General features: G+C 41.4%; 2 protein-coding genes across 3 annotated transcripts; both read right to left on the bottom strand.

Moving 5' to 3' along the window:
* Positions 1-1,371: 1,371 nt before the first annotated feature.
* Positions 1,372-3,610, bottom strand: LOC136422400 (uncharacterized). The gene is made up of 4 exons (XM_066410151.1): positions 3,404-3,610; positions 2,904-2,984; positions 2,062-2,232; positions 1,372-1,584 (listed from the first exon to the last, which is right to left on the bottom strand). The coding sequence occupies exons 1-4, from the start codon at positions 3,413-3,415 to the stop codon at positions 1,396-1,398; spliced, it is 453 nt and encodes a 150-aa protein (XP_066266248.1). The 5' UTR covers positions 3,416-3,610; the 3' UTR covers positions 1,372-1,395.
* Positions 3,611-6,032: 2,422 nt separating this feature from the next.
* Positions 6,033-23,218, bottom strand: LOC136422898 (phosphatidylinositol 3,4,5-trisphosphate 5-phosphatase 2-like). 2 transcript variants are annotated; one of them, XM_066410818.1, is made up of 27 exons: positions 22,921-23,218; positions 22,181-22,244; positions 21,457-21,589; positions 20,382-20,493; positions 19,934-20,074; positions 19,422-19,524; positions 18,339-18,422; positions 17,723-17,848; positions 17,365-17,491; positions 16,736-16,824; positions 16,203-16,305; positions 15,130-15,326; positions 14,762-14,879; positions 14,458-14,554; positions 13,894-14,032; positions 13,346-13,445; positions 12,722-12,810; positions 12,316-12,397; positions 11,617-11,706; positions 11,167-11,234; positions 10,996-11,053; positions 10,685-10,767; positions 10,023-10,110; positions 9,601-9,697; positions 8,980-9,044; positions 8,064-8,674; positions 6,033-7,780 (listed from the first exon to the last, which is right to left on the bottom strand). In XM_066410818.1, exons 1-27 carry the CDS (start codon positions 23,067-23,069, stop codon positions 7,550-7,552), a joined length of 3,444 nt encoding a protein of 1,147 aa, XP_066266915.1. In that variant the 5' UTR covers positions 23,070-23,218; the 3' UTR covers positions 6,033-7,549. The 2 variants fall into 2 exon arrangements, with proteins under 2 accessions (XP_066266915.1, XP_066266916.1); XM_066410819.1 differs by having other exon boundaries at positions 19,428-19,524.
* Positions 23,219-25,015: the final 1,797 nt, after the last annotated feature.

The following is a 25,015-nucleotide window of genomic DNA, read 5'->3' as shown; positions in this document are numbered from 1 at the left end:
TTTAGGGTCATGATATTTGTAAGTACAATACGAACAGTATAAACGTCATACAAACTTTACTTAAAACATAAGAATTTGAACAATGTACGAACCGTACGGTATGTAACGTTAAACCAATCCAACGGATTTGAGAAAACGGACGAATCTTGTGGGATAACAACGAGGAACTATTACGTAAAACAGTCGCTCTTTATCCACAAGTCACCCACGGTAACGTCACGGACAGTGACGGTAATCTTCTACCTCTGTAACGAGACGTACCAGCCATGGTTACCATGTTACATTGGCACATAGTGCCTACGTCATTTAAAACAATGACAATTACGTATGTCCGCAAACTTCAACACGCATAAAATGTTCGAAAGCAGTTTGAAAAACTTGACCCCCATGCCCTTGAAGCGGAATTTAAAAAAAAACACTTTTGATTCCTATACATGATTAATAAGGTAAGATACTTACTTTAAAACAGTTCTTGGCTATATCATATAGCAATACAAAGCATGCGATAATCTCATACTATAGGAACTGTTGTGTAGCAAAAGTTCCTATGCACTTGTCAGTGTCAACTATTGCTGAGGAACGTAGTTATGTCACAGTTGCTGTAAGGGACACATGGGGGTGTCTATGCACTGTTGAATATGTCCGGGGGTTCTTTGATACTTATTTGACTACACTTATATAATAAAAAATATATAATACTTGGATATCTGAAACAATACCCAAACCTAACCCGACAAACCTAACCGTTTATACTCTGCTCCCCTGGATTATAAAGTGCACTATCTCTACGACACGGGACTCCTAAACCTTTTCAATCTCTGTAGCGAGACATACCATTCATGGCTACCATGTTACATTGGCACACAGTGCCTACATCAGTCAAAACATATGTGCAAGTACACATCTGAGCGTGTCCGCAAACTTCAATATGCATAAAACACGAACATTCATTCCTTTAAATCAGCTTTCACAAGAAAACAAACTCTTGTAGACTTCTGACACTTGGCTATGTAGTAATGCTAAGAAGCATGTGATCATCTCATAAACAGTTCCTATGCACTTGTCAGTGTCAACCTTTGAGGGATGTATGTCCATTCATGTAAAGAACAGACGGAGTGTCTATGCGCTGTTGAGTTCTTTAACTACTCTTCAACAAACTTGAATTTGAGACCCCAACCACTTATACTTTCTCCCCTAAATTTGACATTGACAAGTGCATCATCTCTGCGTATACGGTACGGGGTATCTAGGTAATCTCCAAGCAGATGTAAAATGCCAAAATCGTAACATTTCATAAGCTCCTGGCTCTCGGGAGCACTGGGCATTCGTTCCTGGAACCGGAAGCTTGAGAAAGATTGCGATTTTGCCTTTCTATATCTGCTTGGAGATTAGCTCCTAGCATTCCTGCAGCCTGGTGACCAGCTCGGCTCGCAGCAGGGCGAGGATCTCGCGCAGCCAGTGAAAGAACACGAAGTCCCGGATGTAGTGGTCGTACAGGTCGTCTGCCACGTCTGGGAGGGGAACGGGGTCTGCCGTCCACCCCTGTGGCACGGTGGGATCGCCCAACTGTCCTGCCACCGTCATCTGAGCAACAGAAGAACAGTCAGAGATGACATACTTCACCACCTTGTCAACTCTACTGCCTTGCGACCCTTCGAAGTCCAGCAGACAGAATCACAGATGGCAGACTTCACCCCCCTTCACACACACAGACACATAGGCATGCCAAAAACAATACCTCTGATATACTTGCAGTGAAGTAGCAAAAATGACGCTGTAGTAGCGTGTTGAAATTTTATACTGTAAGGAATTCATGAATGATTTCTAAAAAATCTTTTGTCATCGTGGTGGTCTCTCAGTTATAATGAAGCACTGTAAATCGCAAAACTTTCGCAGTAGCTTTCTTTTTGCGCTGACCTTTCCATCCATCGTGAGGTACCTTCTAAGATTACTGTACTGCAAAGCTGTTTCAACGGCGAATCTAAAACATCACGACCCCCCTTTCCTTCCCACCTCGAAATAAAAACTCCGCGAAACTAAACGAATCTACAGAATTCTTACCGTAAGGTTCAGTTTATACAGCAGGTTGTTCAGGACGCTGCTGGTGTCGTGCATCGACCGCCGCAAGGTGGCGCTGTAGCCGTCCAGATGACGTGCCTCATGTATGACGGTTGTGATGGTCGTCTGGTAACGGCTCAGATTACGGAACAAGGGAACCAGTCCGCTGTCGTCCTAAATAATGAAACACTTTTTCATTAAAAACAGTGCCTCAAGTTATGCATTGCCGTAAAGTTATAGAAAAGTGTAAATCAGGAAATGTGAAAAAACTAAGGTCGAAACTGGAGGGAATTCTAGCCTGTAACCATTTCCACGGGTCGGCTTAGGGTGTCTTAGCTTACCGATCGCAGTTTTCATAAGCAGTGGTCTTTCATTATTTAATGTCAGCCTATCTTCTGGCGAATTGAAACCAGCCCCGTAAAAATTCACCGCCGGTACGCTAATGAACTGCCCGGGCGGGTAACACTCCCAGCACCGCGGAGGTACCGATGAACCGTTCCGGTATGGTTACAAGGCCAAGGGGATTCCCCAAGAACTTGGGCGACAGTATGGTAATCTTTTCTTCCGGCAACAACTAACCTGTTTTTGGAATGAACCGCAACAGGTTTGCTGTCTAAGTTAAATGTGTGCCGCACATGTAGGTAAAACGGACGTGCATTTCGAGTTATCGTCGGGAGCCAAGCCCGTAAAACTAACCCCCGTGCGCGCTAATATGCCTGGGCGGGCGGGCCTCACTCCCAGCGCCGTAGAGATACCAGGGAGCTCCCGATGGTACGTTACCAGGCTATCGGTAGCTAAACTTAGGACAAACTTAGCACACAAAAAGATGCAAAACAATGGCTCACCTGGAAGTAGGCGGTAGTGGGGAGCTCATCCCAAGCGATCGAACCGGTGTCGTAAGATCCAGAGCAAAAGACGTCCCGTTTCTGATAAATAAAGACAGAGAATATATCAGGCAGTAAGACAGGCTCAGCTTACTTGGAATTGTTTTCAAAATAATGTTTTAAGAGAGGACAAAAAAACTGTTAAGGAATAGGGAAAACTCGCGCCAACACAAGCACAACATGTCGACGTCGTACATGCAACTTTACATCTTGATATTCAAATTTGAAGACACGCAACTTCGAAGTAATGCAGGGCCCTTGCTAGCCTACGCAAAGACGAGGCAGAAGGGCAAACAAATGATACATCCCTTGTTTGTTATACAAATGTAACGTTATCTAACTTGTGCTGAAGACTCACAGTAAAAGTAAAGTCACACCAGGATGCATGCAATGCACGTTGTCAAACTAAGCAAAGCTTTTCTACATTTATCCTACAGCTATGTTCCCTCGTTCTTACTTACCATCATTGTCATAGTGTTGTTGGTCTGTATGATACTTCTCTCGGTCAGCTGTAAGTCTTGAGGGAAGCCTCTCCTATGACACGGTCGGTACGGGTTGAGGTTGGCAGAGCGAGCCTGTCGGGGCGGTAGTCGGGGGTACCCCGCCCCCGGAAGGGTAGAGACGGCCTGAACAACCGGCACGAAGAGCAGCGTCCACAGCAGACTTTCTGTCGACCGATGAAATGCGGTGTCAAGGCAATAAGTTTTTAAACCTCACACATTTTGTTCTATGATACTTCCAGTAGTTCCTGGTGGCACATATATGGCCTCCGTCGGTCAGTGTTGACCATGGTAAAAATCCTAATTTACAACAGCCCTACAGCATCGACTAGCACATAGGGTAGCAAGTTTCCTTGTTGTTTCAGAAGCAGGTATATTTTTACAGGAAGGGGTTGCTAGCCCTTCCCCTTTATCGTGCTCGAGGCACCTCTTCGAACACGCGGTCCCCTTTTACGTCCCTTCCGAAATACGGGTGCAGCCCTAACCGAGATGCCCTTCCCAGCATTTGAACCGGGGTCTCCCGCTTACCAACTAATTGGAACAAGGAGCTCAACTGTGAGACCAGTTGAGTTACAGGGACGTCCCTAGACCTCAAAAATCCCCGTGCGTGTGGGAGCTTCAGGTGTCAAAACTCTGCACGTAAAAGAACCGAACACACGGTATCGAGAAGAGTAGGCGTGCCCCGGTGTGCTTGGCTTAAAACGTGAGTCATGGGGAAGCCGCATTGCACTGCAACTAGCTACTTGAAAAAGCACTATGAGTCACCTTATTTCTGCCCATAGCACTGCGATACACACGCAACCATGCATCCTTACCTTTACGCCGTGAAGACATGTTACAGCCCAGGTATCAGGTAAGTGTGCAGACTTCAACCAGGTGCAAGCACCTCCAGAGAATTCTTGCGTGCATACTGGCCCTGCACACCTACCCATGTCGGCTTTATAATGACCATCTTCGGTTTAAGACCAAGGGCATTTATATAGCCATCCATGTTTAGACACGAACGATGAAGTCGTTGAAATGGTATGTCAGAATAAAAACAAGCCGTGTTTTTTTTTTTTTTCCCAGAACCCTCCTGTCAACGCGATCACCCCACTTTTTTTCTCTTCCTGGTCAAAACATCACACCACCTTCGAAGGTTCTAGAAGGGTGACCATACCCAGGTAAACGCACATATGATCTATGACAGGTGCTACAAATTACGTCACCAAAAGTCCCCAACATGTAAATTACGGTTGCGGGAAACAACCAGACACGAAACATGATCTCCCTATAACCTCCTTGCAAAAACATAATGTCTAAATATAGCCGAGTGTTCTCTTGCGGAAGTTGTACGCGTCATTTCGTGTCAGTGGTAACAGATAAACAAACCTCCTTGGGTAAACTGAGGCGTAAACAGAGTACCCTCCAAGCAGAGGAGGGGTTCCGGCTGGTTTTTGACGTGTTTTTAACCCTTTTTGTCGGGCTTTCTACTTTTGGGGGGCGGGGGTGGTGAAGAGACAAAAAGGCCTAAAAACACGTCAAAACCAACCGGAACCCCTTCTCTGCTTGGAGAGTATAAACAGAAGGCTTCTCACGACTCTGAAGTAGTCGATCGGCGATAAATTTCACAACAAACAACAAACAGAAGAGCTCTAGGGGCAACAATATTTACTGTAAACAGGAGTTTACGTCAGACTCTGATCATGAGCATAACAAACATTATAGGTTGAAAAATTCAAGAGTGTCTAAGTCTTCAGACCAGATTGAATCAGAACCGTGCGTGTCTGGCGTTATCAAAATGATTATTATGAAACTTTTGAGGTGGTGGCAGAGATTTTAAACAAGCCCCGTGTGTGCTTCCGCAGGGCTTTGTACTTGCTGCCTGTCCTATTGTACAGGTGTTTCCATGCATGATGAGAGTGATTTGAGGCCAAATACCGTGCATACATTCACAAACTTCCCCACCTCACTCTATTCACCAAGCAAAGGTTTCGGTCGAGAGGGCTAGGAGTGGGCGGTGGCCGCGATTGTTTCCACTCCTAGCCCTCTTGACCGAAACCTCTGTTTGGAGAATGACCTTACCCGGAAACAAGCGACACAACTAAAATTTCGGGGCATGACTATTAACTATCAAACGCTCTATTCAAGTCCACTAAAACGTAAATCATTGTCGTCATTTTCTTGCAGGCGACGATCTTTTGAAAACCAGTAACGTTGATAAGGCCATGTTGTATCATATGGATGACATCCGCGCGCATCAATTTTTGTTCATTTCCACACAAAAAGAGTTATACTGTAAATCGTCAAAGCAGCTGCAATATGAGAAAATACATGCTGTAAAGATATTTCGGAATACGGATATTAATGTCGTAGAATGCCAAAGTAGTTTTGAAATAACAAAAATGAAGATTTCGGTATACCATACTCTGTGTGATTTGTTTTGTTCATCTTTCCTGACCACTGATTTCATAATGAAGGCAACTTTTATTTTGCCAATTTTTTTTTATTCACACGCTCGCATCAGTTTTGGCATTGCGAGAGGATGTGATCCATGTAATCAAATCAACATGGCCTAAGCGTAAGAGGCGGAAATAAAACACACAAACAGTTTGGTCCATCATTAAAGACACAGTAATTTACTTTTATTTAACTTTTAATTACTTATAATAAAACATTGAAATTTGATATAAATGTATAAACGTATATTCAAGGTATTTGCTCTACTTTTATACACTAGTTGGTTCATCAAAGTGCCCTGAATTCCTCAGTGGTTATCATGATTATATCAGGAGGCACGCAGGAATGATTGTTCACCTTTAAGGCACAACATCGTTAAGACATATGACAAACAATGCCATAAGTTTTTCCATAATCCAAAATACATTTGTTTCCATGTTGTAACATTTGTTTCCACATTATGTCACATATATTAACCTTATACCACTTTTCTTTAGAACAAGTACTGTTGTACAGCTGTAATGTCATATTCACCTGTTTTAGGTATCAGGACACCAATGACACGGAGTTTAAGACTTTCTGTTTGAATCTCCTTGGTTAGACACACGGATCAAGAACCCTCATGTCTACTGTACTGGAATGTTTAGTGACACCTGCAGTGACTGTATTAAGCCCCAGGGGGTGTTGGTGAAAGCTCACTAGCCCACTTGACCACTAAGCATTTGCCATGCTATACAAAGTACAGTGATTTTCACCCAACGGATTATTATAGATTTGCAAAGGGGAAAAATGTACTCCCACCCCATCTCCAATATCCATTGCACCAAACACCCAACAGGCAACAAGTAGAGTGACAGAAACAAAATTGTTGACCTGAATCTTGCTATCCAAAACTTCTTCTGATAAAAGACTAAGGCGCAAACTGACTGACGAATATCTCACCCTTTACAAATGTTTTATAAATTCCAGCATACAGATAATAATCTGTAATATATATATATATGTATGACTTAGACATGTACACTTGAGGACATCATTTTCAAGCATTGTAGAACATCATAATACTAAAAGACTAATTTTACATTTACAATTGATTTGTAATCAACTTTATGTTGTCTTTCTAAAATCTATGCAAGTTATAGTAGGCTCAACAGGTTGGTAAATCATAGAATATTAAAAAGGTCGCGCAACCAAATTTTTCTCAGCTGCTAATGTTTCCGAAGTCTTTCTGGTGCCTTCCTCAGGGCAAGAATTAGAGAAACTGAAAGATCACTAAAGACCAGGTTCCTTGAACACAAATGCCGAAGTTCAACAACCTTGGAAGTTTCACAACACATACATATGGAGTCACCTGGACACTCGGTCTCACTGGACAAAGTAAGAATCTTAGACACAGAACCAGACTTTTTTTAGGTACAGTTCAACTTTGATCAAGAATGACTTCTACCAACACAGATGAACTTTCAAGCTAAGAATTATTGCCGTGAGGAAAATAGCAGAAGGTGTAATAAAATATTGACAGCTAAGAAATAATTGGTTGTTGTTTAAGAACTTTAATACTCTGTCAACAGTTCAACTGGGTGGTTATTATTAGAAAAATCTGTGAATTCTAAGTCTTTGTTGACTGTAATTTGCACACATCATGTTACATGTACATGTGTGTTGACACTAAATTGATGTCTCCTTTCTCTTCTTGACCTGACTCAAGAAATGCTCGCGCTGTTCTTTCATCGTCATGCCGATGTCAATCAAGTCTTGTTCTGTGATGTCGTCCAGAAACTCCAGCCGGTCCCACCCGGCGCGCACCATCTTGTCGTGGTACACGATCAGGCCTAGCTGGCTCAGCCAATCAGCAAGCTGCTGTTCATGATGTTGCGTGGACCGGTGTGGTGGTGAGAGCTGATGAAAAGCAAAGGAGAAAATTATATCAGACTTGAAATACTTAATATCAACAAACAAGCATCCTTCTTTCTATGTGCTTAAAAGCTAATTAGATTGATGAGTATTACTTTTCAGGAAATTTAGGCCTAAAGTTAAGATATAGAAAAAGGACACCAATTACAAGCTGATAACTGTTAGCATAAATATTATTCCTTAAAGGAATCTGCTTTGTCCTTCAAAATGTGATGAAAGGATCTCTAAAGTGTAAGAGATGATAAAGTATCTAATAACACAACATTACCGGTATATCTGACAGGGAAGCCATAGAGGTCCTGTTGCCTCTACTCTTCACTGGTAGAGGAGGTGGAATGTCCGAGTTAGCCTCATCATCTCCCTTCGTGACTCTCACAACAGGCGGCGGCTTGTTGGGCACCACAGGTGGAGAAGCCGCGCCTGCGTTCTGTTTCTTTGGTTCCGCCACAAACTTCCTGTCTCGCGGTCGTCTCTCTGATGCCAACCGAGAGGATGACAGCCTGGGGGGAGGTTTTGGCGGCCGAACTTCCATCGGGTCGGCCAATCGGTCGCTGGAGTGTGACCTCTGCTTCTGTTCATCAACTGTGAGACCAGGCGACTCTCTTGTACGAACATCCCGCTCTAAGGAACTCCCCCTCCTACGAGGGGTGGGTTTGGGTTTCTTCCGTTGGGAGTCGGTTAGCTGCGGCCCCTCCTGTTGCTTGTCGTCGACCCCGCTGGTGAGGAAGTACATCTCATTGGTGGCAGTCAGAGACGAGGTGCTGGTGACGGGTTTATGGACCGTTCCATCCAGGGGGTTGCTGAGGGTGGGTTGTAGGTGGCGGTGCGGCAGGACATGGTCCGAGGTGTCCTCCACCATCTCCCCGAATGAGATCAGCTCTGTGATAAAATGTCAATAAAAACTGTTTAACAGTAGGGTAGCACAGAATTACATTTAATCACAGTTCAGTCTACTTGATATTCTACAAGGAGATTTTACATATAACAGTCTGTGACCTGTTTTCAGGTAACACTAGACACAACTTAAAGTAATGAACAATGAACTTCAAACAGAAACAAAAGCATAAGGAGTGATATCAAAGACACTACAACTTCTAGATGTAAAACATGTGCTCTAATATCTATGTCCATTTATGAATGATCAAGAATGATCAAAAAGAGAAGAGCATTAAAAGAAAGCTTACCATAGCTTCTGGACATCTCTCTCTGTGATCGTATCCTCTCGTCTCCCTTGACGTGCATCCAACCACTGGAAAATCATATTTTATTGTCATGCAATATCCAACAGGCTTGATTCTATAACATGCTATGGTACGTAATAAGTAAAACTTTAACAGTCAATGGTTGAAATGATAAAAAGTCACATTTTATTTGGGCATCATTTTGAAATAACGCTTAGCAAAAATGCAACTTTTTATCTTAAAAGTCACTATGATGTTAACATTGAAAGAACATTAGACACAAGTATTACACGAGCTGAGCCAACATCCATACTAGGTTCATAATATTATAGGACCAGGCTTCCCGAGCCTTACATTCTATTCTGCAAATCCATGATCACCTAATGGTATGACTAGGTGAACATGGGTCTGGATCTTAATCCAATGTTGTTCATATCAGACACACCAATGTTGTATGTCAAGGTGGCATAATGGCCATGATTTCTGTCTCCCAATACTTAACAACAAGATTCTGTGAAATGACAATGGTGGATTGGTTGGCGCTAGGGAAAAGCATAGCTTTAGCCAATGCTTTAGCCATTCTAAGAAATAACATAGCAAATAAACTCTGATTTCAATCCATACCTGAGAGTCCCTGTGCACTCTCCAAGATGGGTGATAAAACTGTCAAACTGCTGAGGCATTGATGCAATCATGTTCTTCAGGGACAGCACGCATTCACCTAACAAAAATAACGTACAAAATACAGCCACTGTAGACATTGTAGAAAACCCTTAACTGTAATACAATGTAGTTTATTATTATTAAGATACCTCTCTGTGTATAAACATATATCTGTTTCTGTAGACCTTGGGACACACACAGTTGTGTAAGCACTACAGCAGGGTGCTAGTCCACTTGTAGTGGAGCGTGTTCAGCCATACTCTTTTTCATAAGTGCAGAGAAAGCAGTATGTACAATCTTTCAAAAGTCTCTCGTATGGCCGGGTCAGGGTTTGAGCCCTGTGAACTCTGCACATCTACAGAACGTTGTAGAGGTTTGGTTACCGTATGACTCGTCGCTGTCAGCTGACTTTACCGACAGCAGCAGATGTTGCTCCTCCAGGTACTCCCAGTCAGAGATGAGTGGTGACAACTGTGGGCAGAAATAAACAGGTGTGGTAGTAAAAAATTACCATGGCGATGGCAGTTGCCTGCTGACACTATAGAAGGGAATGTCTTGGGGTAATAAATCACAATGGTTGGATGCACAGGTCAGAGTCATCTGCAGAAAAAGATTACCCAAAGCCATACATAAAGAGCCAAAGCAGTATACTGTAAATGCATTTAAGTTTGCGTTGTTTTTATTTCCCACAAAGGCAAAAATGGAGTGTTTGCGGTGGTTTTAAGTTTGCCACAGCGCTATAGTCACATACTGCTACAGCGTTGGACATAAATGTTAGTGGTGGTTTTAAGTTCGTGGTGAAACGGTCGCCGCGAAAACCGTGAACACAAATCCAGCGCGAACATTTCTGCATTTACAGTATTATATTGGTACATATAATGTTACATGTATTTAATATTGTTTTACTCCTCGTCAAACTCACTTGAACAAAATTAATGTTTTCAAACACCAATCATTCTATATAACTGCAGCTGAAAATAGAATCACTAGAATAATCTTTTCATATCAAATGTACATGAAACCATTTTGTTCCTAATATGCCTACCAATGGCAGGTGATTGCTGCTCCACGATGCCTTGATGTTTCCTCCATCCTTCAGCCCTTCCACTGTTGTGCTCTGGGACGGTCCTGCAGAGCAGAGATATCAAAGGTTAGGGGTCGTACAGGTTAGGGGGCGTACAGGTTATGGGTCACACAGGTCAGAGATCACACATAGGTCACATTGATAAGAGAACATGGTCCAGAGATCACACTAAGGTCATGGGTCACATGTTACACATCACACGGGTCATACATGACAATAGTCATACACACCAGTCAGAGATTAAATTGAGATCTTGCAGTGACAAAACTCACCTTCCAGACAAGTGGAATGGATCTCCAGATAAAAGCTGGTTTTGCTGCTTGTTTTAATCTGTGTGAAAGAAAACATCATTACTAGTCACATCTCATCTTGTAGCACTACGCCATATTCTATAAGTCATCACATAAGCATAAATCATAAAATATCAGTAACTTGTATCAGACCTTGGCATCCATATGCTTGAAAACAATCTCCACTTTCTTGTTGTCCGCCCCACCAGTGCCCCCCAGATCTGTGGGTAGGTGTGCAAAAGGCAATCAGAAATCACAGCAGGCTTCACACTTTCAGAAGGGACAAACTTTCTCATGATGGTAAGCGCCCTCTGACAGAACACACAGAAACTGCACTGCCAAAGCACAGGCACACACACAGACACTCAGAAACAATACTTCATTCCTTAGTGGGTGAACTAACAAGGAATTTATTGTACACATACAATCTGTATATAATCTCACAGGTCCTTATTGAACAGATCATTTTAATGATGAAAATATGGCAAGATATGTACCTGTATAGACATACACAAAACTGTGTTCACACAAGACCAAATCAGTTTTGAACAACAAACTTTAAGATGGAGGAAGTCGGGCAAAGAAGTCAGACCAAATGCTCACCTTTTTTAGAAACGTACTGAGTGGTGATCCCCACATCGAACGAAGCAAACACAGGGGAGTGATCACTGGTCACAATGTCTTCTGTACAACCTGTGATAAGGAAGGGCAGACTGAGATATACATGTAGTTATGGTGACACAACATTGTACCAGGCAAACTGAGCCAACAACGACAGTGTATCAAGAAAGTTGCAGTGGTAAAATCAATGCTTGTTGTAATGAGTATTTTAATTGTGTGTGCACAAGTTGTACAATTCAGTGTCAAACAAAGTCTGTCAACTGTCAAACCAATGTATTAGAATGTTAAGTTGGTCTCTTCTCATATAAACAATTCATCTAATTAGAAAGAAAGCCTCAAATCAGAAAAAAATTCAAACAGGGTCCAAGGTGCATCAGAGGTCCATGTATCCTTCAATATTACATTTTACTGAAACAACTGGTACAAATGCATGTACTGTCGCACATACTGATACCCTGTGACATGGCATTTCATCTTTTAACTACTTAATCGAGTTCATAACTGTTTTCTTCAATTTAGGTCTGTTCCAGCCTACCCTGACCAGGGGAGGGGAAGGGCGTGTCATTAAAAAAATACAACCTTAAGATGAGGTATAACACAAGAATTATACACAGACTACATGTAATATCTTCACATTGTCCACCTCTTGCAAGTAAAAACAGTGGTTGAACAGAGACGCACCATAGGATAAACTGGTAATGTACGTGTCAGGAAACGACCGCCACAAGACGCGGTCACACCAGGACGGAACGTTGATGCGGATCTTGAAAGAAAAATACAAAATACAGAGTGATGTATTTACATGATCATTATGTACAGTAGGGGCATGTGGTAATTATGTGGTTTCAAGATGTTGTTCAAAATATTTACACTAACTTTAGAGAATTTATCCAGTTGTTTGATTTATTTTGTAGCATGTTATTTACAAACAGTAAAAGATAAGACTTTATTTCCTTCTGCTCGATAAATATACTTACACTAGTTGTAAAAATGTTGATCATGCCTGAATATTTACTACAATTCTCAAACGATTCTATAACATACTGGTGGTCAAAATCAACAGAAGAAGTGGAAATATTGAAATTACCCCAGTCTTTTTGAACTTCTGCCAGGTATATTCCTTTCGGTTGCCTCTTTCGTAGCGGTACGTTGGAGGAAAAGTTATATTTTCCTCATCTGGACAAATGACAAAATACAGAAGTGTAGAAGCTGGATAGATGGATAAGTCATGTTTTCAGACATGCATCAACAAAATCAATGAAAATAGCAGAATCAAAAAATTGCACTGCACTAATTGTCTGCAGTTGTTGAAAATTGATTTTTTTTCCTAATCAAAAAAAAATCATCATTTTCTAATAACTGCAGACAATTAGTACATATCAAGATGCGCGAACATCTGTTTGTAGCTTTGATCATTATGCACATGGAAAACATAGTTTCATTGCAGTGGTGTGTACCAAAGTGCTGTATTTTCTTTTAGAAAAATAATATTATGGGCAATAGGATTTGATGACGTCATCCATATGGTCAAAAAATCATATTCAGAATTCTTTCATGCCCACCTATTAATATTCAGTACAACTAGAGTTCTTTCTGTAATTCATTAATGAGAAAACAATGGAAAGTAAAAATGTCAATTTGTCCGAGGTAGAAACCTTAAACATTAAGTGCTTTGAATGCTTTTTCCTGACAAGTACAAAATCTTACTTACTGAATCTGACAAAAATCCTCCCCTTGTCCTGTTCCACCTTCAGCTGATCATGAGTCAGAAGGCTCTCATAGTCCCTCTCATTCACCTTCTTCAGGATTTCCTGGGAGAGGCATAGTAGTACAACAATTATAATCAAGACTGAATACAACTGTAACACCTCAAAACAAGACACTGGCATTGCTGTTTGTTGTAAAATCTCTGCTCCAAATTTAGAAGAAGTAACTGTTAGAAGCTTTATTGAACAACAAAAAGTACAGTGACTCTAAATTTGTATGGTCAACTATAAACTACAAATTTAAATAGAAATACAAAATAAATCTTCCATCTGTAATATCATGTTACAATCAGGTAGAGCTAATTGTGGGTTGTTTCAGTAGCATTTCTGATAACAAAGCAATGTAGCTTATTTTGCATTAATATGTAGCTTAATTTTGTATTTTGACAGTTGTCATATCTAAAGAAGTTAGACATCGTATCTAGAGCATTCCATGACAAAGTGTAATATATGTATGTATGGTATGATGTGTTAAGAGATAGATGGTTCTCACCTGAACAGGTAGGTCCAGCCTGTAGTTCAGGTCTCCTAAGAAGAAGACGTGGTGGAACTGAGTCGTGACATCAAACCCTCCAAGTTTCAGGTGTCCGAGGTTCAACCCCCTTAAGATGTCGTGGTAGTTCTGATTCCGTCTGAAACAAAATTAAGATGGTAATCACTTACATGTATTTCAAGATTCTTATTCAAATTTTCATTGGGGTTTTATTGATATTCACGAGTCGCCCTCATTTATTTGGTACATGTAGTATGATCTATGTACAGTATATTTTTTATTGGTTTTGAATCATTTAGTAATGTGCGTAACTTTTTTTGTTACTTTTGTTGTAACTTTGAGTTGATGTAAAGCCCAGGGCACATTGTCATTGAAAAATGCCTATCCTCCTGGTAAAATAAATAAACAATCAAATAAACACTCCCCCAATATGATTGTTTTTGGAACAACCCTTTTGGGTTTGAAAGTAAGTGTTTCAGTCTCATCTTGTGTGATCATATTGTTTACAATTCATACCACACACACATACACTATCAAAACACTATAAGAAGAGTTGAAACTTACCTGGTACATTTTTCATTGCCTGATGTTAGGTGACAGTTGATGAAACAGAACGCCGTCCCCCAGAAGAGGAAGGCGATACCAACAGCGCCCTTGTTCCCTTTGTCCATTAGAAATAAGAATTCAGGTTTAATCTTTCAGTAGACTTAAATGGTAAGATCATATTGGAATTCTTTTCCTTACTTTTCACATTTCTCTTTCCTTACAGTTTATCCTTAGAAATTATACAGTTCATCCTAAATGAAAAAAGCCAGGAAGCATAACTAAATCATACTCTTATTCAAAGTGCAAAACTTCTAAAAAGTACCTAAAGCATTGGCTATCCCCGTCTTGACGGAGCTAGTCTGTACATGGCTGATCCTGTGCTGGTGTTCAGGCTTGACCAGCACCACCAGGCGGAGGCCCCACAAGGTGCTGACTGCAACCTGCAATACAAAAACAAAAAGGATTCAAAGATCTAATGCCTTCAGCTGCTAATACCTATACCCTCGCGTATGAAGTCAAGCACACCGGGTCACCCCTACTCTTCTTGATACGTTTGTTGGGTTCTTTTACATGCAGAGGTTTTTTTATGCTTGAGGCTTGAAGTAGCAAACTCACTGTCAATTCACCAATCAATCAATCAATCAATCAAACAACTAATCAACAAATTGCTACAGTTGATACAGTCCTTACTGGTTGGTACTTGATCTCAGCAAGGCCCCACAGCACCAGCTGAAGCCGCTGTACCCAGTCCTTTTCACCAACAGCCGACTCCTGCGTGCCAATCACATAGACGTCAAACGGCACCAGGGCAAAGGTCTCATCCCTTGTCTTCCCCTGACCTTGACACTTGAACCACGAGGAGATGTTGGAAGGGGCAGGAGCATCTCCTGGAAAACAACAATCGTGAGTGTTACAGTGGGAATAGTACATTCACTGAAAAATATTGAGGTGAGCAGCACAATATCTTTCTTAGGTGAGTACCACACTGTCCCTAGTGCTGAACTACCATCACACACTGTCCCTGGTGCTGAACTACCATCACACAATGTCCCCGGTGCTCAACTACCATCACACACTGTCCCTGGTGCTGAACTACCATCACACACTGTCCCTGGTGCTGAACTACCATCACACACTGTCCCTGGTGCTGAACTACCATCACACACTGTCCCTAGTGCTGAACTACCATCACACACTGTCCCTGGTGCTGAACTACCATCACACACTGTCCCTAGTGCTGAACTACCATCACACACTGTCCCTGGTGCTGAACTACCATCACACACTGTCCCTGGTGCTGAACTACCATCACACACTGTCCCTAGTGCTGAACTACCATCACACACTGTCCTGGTGCTGAACTACCATCACACACTGTCCCTGGTGCTAAATTACCATCACACACTGTCCCTTGTGCTAAATTACCATCACACACTGTCCCTTGTGCTGAAGTACCATCACACACTGTCCCTGGTGCTGAACTACCATCACACATGCAACTGTGGGAATGGTTTAAGTATAATCGAAATACAATACGAATAGCTTTTAAATTACCCCAGTAGTTTAAAATAGATATTACTGTTACCATTACTATTACTAAACTATTACTGAGGGGTCACTTTGCAAATGGAAATCATAGATATTATGGCTTGCTGTAAGCTACCTGCTGCAGTTACTTTATATGATATAATGAACACATGTTACTGCTTGCAAATAATACACTACTAACTACCATCTGATAATACTTGGATAAAAACACATACCCATATTCCATGTTCCTACAAAGACAGAGATCTGATCAACCTCCTTGTCCTTAGAGTGGATGTTCTTCATGTGCTGGATGAGCTGACAGAACAGCTCCCGGGACTGAAACAGAAAAAAAATTGAGTATGACACAGCCTCACATATGAGTACATCACAAGCAGTAATGATCCAACAGACTAGACACTCCTTCCCCTGTACAATTAAAATTCTTGAAAAAAAATTCACAGAAATCAGCCTTAAAAAATCTTTAACATTACAATATCATTGACAAATACCCACGCATTAGCCAGGTACAGCTTTTTCTTTTAAATGTGCATTGCCCTATAACTCTTGATGACATCACTGTGGCGTCATGGAAAATTGCAAAAAGGAACTTCCTAAAAATATCTATACTTGTCTATATTGTTGTTGTTTCTTTAAGTATTTTCAGAACACCCCATCCACCCTTCTTAAATATACACAGATATATAGATGCAGGAACTTCACAAGCAATCATGCCTTTTCATCATAATGCAGAAATACTGTTACTTACCCTGACATCCTCAAAAACAAAGTACTTTCCCTTCTGGTCCTCAATCTTAACTCCCAGTCTGGCTTTTGGAGACTTAACCAACTGTAAAACTGAACAAAAATTGTCATTATTGTGTGGCTCTTTTGTGGTCCTATATTGAAGCAAACCTCAAATATTATGTCTTGTCCAAAAGAATGAATGAATTATAAATGAACTTTATGGCTCAATATTACCATGCATTGTACATGGCACAGTGTATGGCAACAACTCTTAAACAACAATATTACAAGGCTAATCTATCCTAGCCTGGAATCCATCCTATTTAGCTTCCGCCCGCTACCCAAGCTCCGCTGCCTGGCCAAATATTTGGCCAGGCAGCGGAGCTTGGGTAGCGGGCGGAAGCTAAATAGGATGGATTCCAGGCTAAATCTATCCTACATACAGAAATACAAAGTGCTACATTATTGTCATGTATAAATAATTTGGTCTCACTTTTGGAATGAAGTACAAAGAAATTGACCTATGTAGTTTGATACAGGAGTTGGACATGATTACAGTACATGGAAATATCTGTGTGCCAGACAGAGGACTGCTACTTTAACCCTTTATCCCTACAAAGATGCACAAACTGGTAAGAACATGATAGTTACTTTTCTTATGTGTGAAGACTTCCTCTGGGCTCTTCGGGCTGCGTAGACAGTACAACTTGCCATTCATGACGTCCACCTTCACCATAAGTCGTGATGACTTCATCGCACCAAGACTTTCCTGTCTCACCTTCAAGAAAGGAATAAACAATGTCATTCAGGGTCAAGAACACATCTTTGAACTAGAGGGAATGAATGTGAAAGTCTTGGACTATAGGATGCATAAGAATTCACATCTTTCTCCTACAAGAATACTATGGAAAGTTGGCACACCAAGGCACCCCAAGAGTGCCAAAACTTATATATTTAGATGTAACCCTGACCAGTAACAGATGAACTGAACTGAAAAATCTCTTTTCACCTCAAAAGTCTTTGGGGGAATGGAGGGTGGGGGTGACTTGGCCACTTCTCCTTTGGGGAAGTTTTCCTTGGTCCTGTTTTCACTTTCGCCTTCAGGTTGGACGAATTCCTGCAGAACTCTCGAGGCCTACAAGATAAAACAACAACAATATTTCTAACATTTCAACAACAGCAATTTGTCATGATGTTGTTGAGCCACAAGGCCTTCAGGCCGCACTATTTGAGTTTGTTGGGTCTGAAATTGAAACTAAAAAAGTAATCCTGGAAGCTCTTAACCTTGGTACACACAGTATTAGGGGTTGAATATTGTCAGCCTCATGTTTTCCAGATATCTGTTAAGTTATCATTTCGTCCTCTTGCTAAACTTTCATTTCAAAACAAGTTAAAGTTAGCTTCCTACTAAAAAAACTCAATCAAGCACTGAACAAATAGCCATACATTAAAACGGAACTGCGTTGTACGGTGTGATGCATTGAGGGTAATATGTCAAAGTTGAAGCAAGCATGTTATAAAAGAGCTGTTTGCAAGTTAGGGGCCTTCACCTTTGACCTCACGTATGTGCAGCTCAAACCATGAACTGGCTTATTGATGAAAGAATTTGTACTTGTATTTCCCACCTTTCTTTCCAGACTTGTGATGACAGTCTTACAGGTGGCCAGTCGTTCCAAAAGCTCCTGCAGGTCAAACTGCCCCTGGTCATCCTGATCCAAAAACAACAGTTATACATTACATAAACACAATGATTGAATTATTGTTTTTATGTCAGTTTCATGCATTAAACAATAATTACTTCTGTTACATGCAATTACTTTCCAGTCTACAATGGCTCAGACCAATCAGGCCATGCTAAGTTAATTTGTTGGTTCTTGACTCAAAAGACAACAACTGCTGAGTTGGAAATCTGTCAAAATGCAAACAGAGGCTACGGGAAGTCTAAACCTTGGTAAACACAATTTTAGGAAATGAATATAGTCAATTGGACAGTATTCTCCTAGCCCTCTGTTTTGATGTTGTCCTCTTGCTGAATTTTTGAAAACCAAGGATCGAAATAGAGTGTGGCGTGATCTCCATTTCTCATGTAATTCTTATTCTTTATCCAGGTAGTTTAGAATTGTGGCACAAAAACTGCATGCAAATAGTATAGTCTGATTTTAAAAATCTCAATTGAGATTGACATTTGCAAATAATTTTCAACATGTTTGCCTCATTTCCAGTGTGATTTCCACAAACGATGTGAAATCAAGCAGTGTGAAGTCCCTTAATTTCAACAGCCTGCCAAAAACTCCCCAGCTGCAAAATGTTAACTTAACATTCTCACAATATAAAGTCAGTTACATTATACACTTTGAAATAAGTATTCAGTGTAAAATACTAATAACTAAAGGTATATTCATATGTGATGAACCAAAATGACCGACAAGTATTAGAATTAGAAATGCCTTGAACTGTTCTAGTGTTTGTTTACATGTGTTTACATGGGTTCCTGAGCCATTCCCTACTATCATCAAGTCAGCAAGTTGTGATTGTATTGGCTGACTTGTGAATTTAAAGTACAGTTGTGTTCCCTCCAAACACAAATCCTGGTCTAAGTAGTCCTTGTTTCCAGTGATATTAGAAAGCCTTACTCTGTTAGCAAGAAAAGAATTTCGTCACACGAAAGTGACTAATATCAAAAATAGAAGAAAGTCACGGTAACATACATGTACCTTGACAGGATCAGATGCCTTCCTATGCTTCCCAGGTGTTGTCTGGTCAAACAGCTGCCTCATGGTGTCCATCTTAGCCAGGAAACTTTCAAAATGACTGGGAAAACACAGAGCAGAAAAGCTTCATCAGAATTTCATTCTAATAGGCAATGAGCATTCCAGTGAACCAAAATCTGGTTAATTTTCATGTTTGTTTGATCAGACCCTTGTTGTGCCTAGCGGCACATCAGGCAGCAAGTTTCCTTACTGTTTCAGCAGAAGGGTATATTTCTACATGTAGGGGTTTCTGGCCCATCCCCTTTAATGTGCCCAAAACACCTCCTCAAACACGGGACCCTCATTTTATCTATCCTTCCGAAAGACGGGAGCAGCCCCAACTAAGATGTCCTGCCCATGATTGAACTGGGTTCTCCCAGGTACCAACTAATTGAAACCACCAGCTCAACTGTGAGTTATATCCCTACTGCCATAAACCTACCCTAAGGGGAATGTGACCGTGCCCTTACCCATGTAGCTCCTGTGCAGACAGCTCTACCAGCCTGTGTAGCTGTGGCAGGCTTGACCCTCCTGTCCGCAGACCATCCATGTCCTGCTGCAGGCCCTGCTGGACATACTGCCGCAGCTGACCAACAAAACCATTGTCCACTCTGCGGACAAATCAAACCCATTCAGAATCACATCAGTAACCACAATAATTGCTGCACACTCACCAAATTATCAAGCACATTCAGACTATGAAGCTTATTTCATATAAAAGAACTTTTGAAGGCCTACTAAACATTGAAAGAGACTTTACTTTTGGTTCACAGTGTAAAAAGAGACTTAACATCCAGGGCTTACTCTTACTTAGAAAGTAGACCAACTTTATGCAAAACCAAGTCCACTGTTAGTCCATTATCAGTAATAGAACCTGGAATTAGGAAAACAACAACAAAGTTTTTTTCTGTTCCGTACCTGGACAACCTGAGTTGTTCTAGTCTCATCTGGAACACCTGTGAGACTGTGTCTGTCCTGGACTTGGAGAAATCCCCAACAGGTGTGAGACTGTCTTCATCTTCATCATCATCTGTAAAATGATGAAATGAAAAACATGAAGATGATCACATATAAAACTAATAACCTGACAAATAGTGAGACTGGGGCACTTTATGCAGTTAAATATCTTGTATATGTATTCTTCTTTCATTTTAACTTAGGTTATTACTATTAATGCTGGAAATTCCTTGATTTCTGTTGCACTACATTTTAATTTCTGTTGGATAAAGTTTATGTTATCATTATTGTTAATTTATGTTTACATTATTGTTAATTTATGTTACCATTATTGGTAACATTATTGGTTATTTGTATTGATAACTACACCTTTGTTATTGTTTCTTTTTATGATTTCATATCTGTACACGATCAGTTTTTGCTGGATGGTTTCCTTATTATGTTTTGTTATGTTATGAAAAACCAATAATAAAAAAAATAATAAAAAATAAAAAATTAAAAAATAGTGAGACTTCCACTTAATTTACGTATCACTTGTTATGTAAGAGAATCCTTACTTTATTAGATGCAAAGTTAATATCTAATTTGTTTGTATCCCTGGTGAGCCCCCGTATGGTTACTTACACCTTTGTACAAGCAACATAAGTCCACAAGGGATGTCTCTATGGTTTAACTGGTAGCAGCCTTAAAGTTTACCAATTGCATGTACCGGTAGTTCCATTTAGTTGCTAACTGGGAGACCCAGGTTCAATCCTGGGTTGGGAAATCTCCGTTTGGGCTGCATCCATCTTTCAGAAGGGACATAAAATGGTGGTTCCATGTTCAAGGGGAAGGGATAGCAAATGTACCTTGCTACTGAAATAGCAAGGAAATTTGATGCCCTATGTGCCACTAGGCACTGAATGAATATAAAACCAGACTGATAGGGCCGATCCACTCACACCGGGATGGACTCCTTCTCTTAATGATAAGTCATGTGAAACAAGTGTTACTGAAGACCTAGAACAATGCAATGTTACATCCATGTGTACATAACCTGAGTCCTCTTCAGACTGGTCCTGTTGTACAGCTTCCTTCAGTGGGCAGACCAGGACATCGGTTCTGGAGCTGTTCTGGGTCACCAAGTCCTGCAGACTGGAGAATCTCTGCTCCTGGACACCACGGATAGTCTACAGACACAAAAAATATCATCCCTTTTAGAATTTGTAAGGCCAAGCCATTCATTTCCTTGTTTTGTTTTAACAAATGTACGTGCTCAAAATGAACATCATTCGTAATCGGTACATAAGCCTTAACGCGTAATTAGTTTGCTTTCATTATACGTAAAACGTAGACAGTTACCTTTATGCAACGTAAAATGTAACTACTCAGCAGTTACCACATAACTGGACACAAGGTTCACTTCAAGGTTACAGGTCACATGAGTAGGACTGGGACAGCAGCTCTTCTCCTTAGGTCAGAAAATTTATTCTCAAAACAACGAAGCTCGACTAGCTGAGATTGAGGACTAACTGACGCAATAGGAGAAGCAGGGGATACGAGGACTGCTCAGAAAGTTCCCTACTCCATTTAGACTGGAACAGATATGATCCACTTACATCGGGAAGGACTACTATTCCTTTCGATAAGTGTGGTGGGTTCTCTGACTAGTAAGATTTAAGCAAATGGATAAATTGAAAATGGGGGCTGGTGAAAAACATGCGGATATGCAGAGAAAATAGTTTTCCAAGCCCAGCTGCCAATAAAGGTGACACACAAACCTGTAAGGCCAGAAGTTCATCAGCGTCTTGCAGGATTCTGTACTGGTGCACCGCTCCATGGTAGCTGAAAATGGAAAAAGCCCAGAAAAACGTCAAGGTAGCAATCAAGAAATGGTACATAACCAAAATAAAAGTATATTATGATCAAAGCATTCCCAGCAGAGCCTACTGTGGATAGCCTGGAATCCAGCTGTAAAAGCTGTACCTGTTCCAATCTAGTGGAGGTGAATATGATGGGGCACAGCCTTGAACTTGAAGGCTGGATCCCTGGCTATGCTGTAAAGGCGGCTAGTCTCCCAGGAATCATTGATTATTTTATTATACAAGAAATATGGTAACATTCTAAAATCACAGCTGTTTTCCATGCATAGCCTCTCAGGGCATTTTGTAATCCCTTTAAAAGATAGTTACTAAAACATACAGCAAAGAATGCTTCCACCCCTGAGGTGTTATCAAAAACGTGGGGCCTGTACTGGAGGATAACAACAGATCACAGCTAAGCCATGCTATACCATGTGCAGCACACCACCATTATCTATAGTGTACACACTTCCTGATCTACTGCAACACAACTCCAGGCAAAGCCAGCAGGATGTTGGCATATTACGCTGTGTCTCATGTAAAACCTGTGCTAACGTCAATGTTATAAGAGTTATATGTGGGGATATTTCATAAGGTGTATCATATGAAAACACACGATTAATGGAGCAGCAATGTTGGCAAACGAGTTGTTTTCTTACAGAACACACAGGGCGAAGGCTCCCTTCACGCTCTCGCTGTCCCGCACCAGGAAACAGCCGTCCTTCTTGGCCCTCCCCAGAAGTTCCTCCGCCTTGAGTCTGCTGATATTCCCGTGGTACCAGACCTGTCCCGGCGGCACAGGCCGCATGTTTTACCGCCACTACCTCTGTCTACAGACGAACGAACTTAACATCTTTTAACGTACACGGCTTTGGGTAAGAACGATAACGCGCGGAGATACCAAATGTGTAAGTGAAAGTTTCTGGTGGAGTTTGCGCAAAAAGCCCCCAGCACTTCCGGGTCGCGCTCTCAGGAATCACGTGACCTCCAAGCAGATGTGAAGTGATTTAAATCGCTTTTGCACGCATTTTAAGTGGCATGGATTTCGAAAGCTGTGTTTAAAACAGCGAAAAATTTTGATCATTTTCCAAGTGGACGATATTCAGCTGGGTGTGCAGCAGGGATAGGGCCATGGAAAATCATCTAAATACAGAAGACAATATCAAATACAGCTTTTTCTAAAGAACTGCTTTAAATTCGAATCATCTACACTTTCACCAAGACATTCCTGTGCACTCAAAAAGGCAATGTGGGGACAAACATTTGGAGAATATGGTAGGAGGTTGACAAGATTGCAGGGTCTAAATGTTGTGGCTGTTGTGATTTTTATCGTCAGGTGGAAACCATGGTCTTGATTGGTACCATGGTGGAACCTGTGCAAGTCGGTAAACGCCACCTAGCAGGTTGCTGTGGAACGACAGGGTTGGTCAGCTTCAGACGGCATGATCAGCACCAAGGTCATACCCAGTCTTCTCATCTTGGGATCCTTGTTTCGTCGGAGGAAGACTGGATACCCGAGTCGCCAACTATTCAGCTTCGTTTCTACAAACCTAGTCACTTAGCTGCTGCCTTGCTCTCCTTCTGACGAAAACGTTGTTAGATCAGGCTCAAAATCGAACTTGAATGTGGTGTCATGGTAGCCATCGGAAAAATCAAATTCTTTTAATCTTTTTATCCATGAAATAATTAAGCGAGCGAGCGAGCGAGTGAGTGAGTGAGTGAGAGAGTGAGTGAGTGAGTGAGTGAGTTAGTGAGAGAGAGTGAGTGAGTGAGTGAGTGAGTGAGTGAGAGAGAGAGTGAGTGCGTGAGTGAGTGAGTGAGTGAGTGAGTGAGTGAGTGAGTGAGTGAGTGAGTGAGTGAGTGAGTGAGTGAGAGTGACGATGTGAAGCCTCTCAATCCAGACGAGTGTCCGGTATGTTCATGACTGTCCACCTGTACGGATGAGCTACCGCAAACAGAGCATTTTTGAGAAGCTTACCATTAAGTAACATCTCTTTGTGTGGTTACGTGACAAACAATGTGACACCCTTTTTCATCAATCACCTGGGTGGTGTGGGCTATTAGGACGTCCAGTCGGCCTTGACTCTGGGCACAAAAGAAGCCAACACAAACACCTTTAGTTAATAAACTTATCAGTATACCTCGTCACGAAGTACTGCCTCGGTTGTGCTATCGTCGATGATTTAACAGAAGACTTTGCACATCTATGGTGACTCCAATTTCCATCAATGTCATGTGTGGTCACAAGAAGAATTGTGTCGTCAAGGATTCATCGTTGAAATGATTTCAATAAACTCCCCTAGCCTGAGTACCAGCCTCCGTGGTGACCGCTGGCTCAAAGAAAAATCGCTCGCTAATCCGTGGTTAGCAAGCGATTTTGTTTGAGCCAGCGGTCACTACGGAGGCTGGTACTCAGGCTAAAATTCTCCTATCTCTACGCAAGATAAAAGTGGAACTGTAGAACTAGTGGTGTCATAAAGGGTGTCCATGACCTTTTCTCGACGACAAAGCTTTAGTCTTCCCCACACGGCTAGAAATGGGTAAAGCTTTGTGACCACCCACCCTTCGTTTGACGAAAATATTTCGGCGTTTGGCGCTGAATTAGACCTTGCTGATTATCACATGAAGATGCCTCTGTTTCCAATAGTGACGGCACTTCTGTTTAGATTTGTGGCTTTAGCGTGTGATGCACCGTTCTTAACGGAGATTTTCTAAGCTAAACATTTAAAGAAGCAACGTTACCATCGGCAACGG

The sequence above is a fragment of the Branchiostoma lanceolatum genome, chromosome 17 (genome assembly GCF_035083965.1).
Source record: "Branchiostoma lanceolatum isolate klBraLanc5 chromosome 17, klBraLanc5.hap2, whole genome shotgun sequence".
Classification (NCBI taxonomy): domain Eukaryota; kingdom Metazoa; phylum Chordata; class Leptocardii; order Amphioxiformes; family Branchiostomatidae; genus Branchiostoma; species Branchiostoma lanceolatum.
This window is presented reverse-complemented; position numbering and strand designations above follow the sequence as displayed.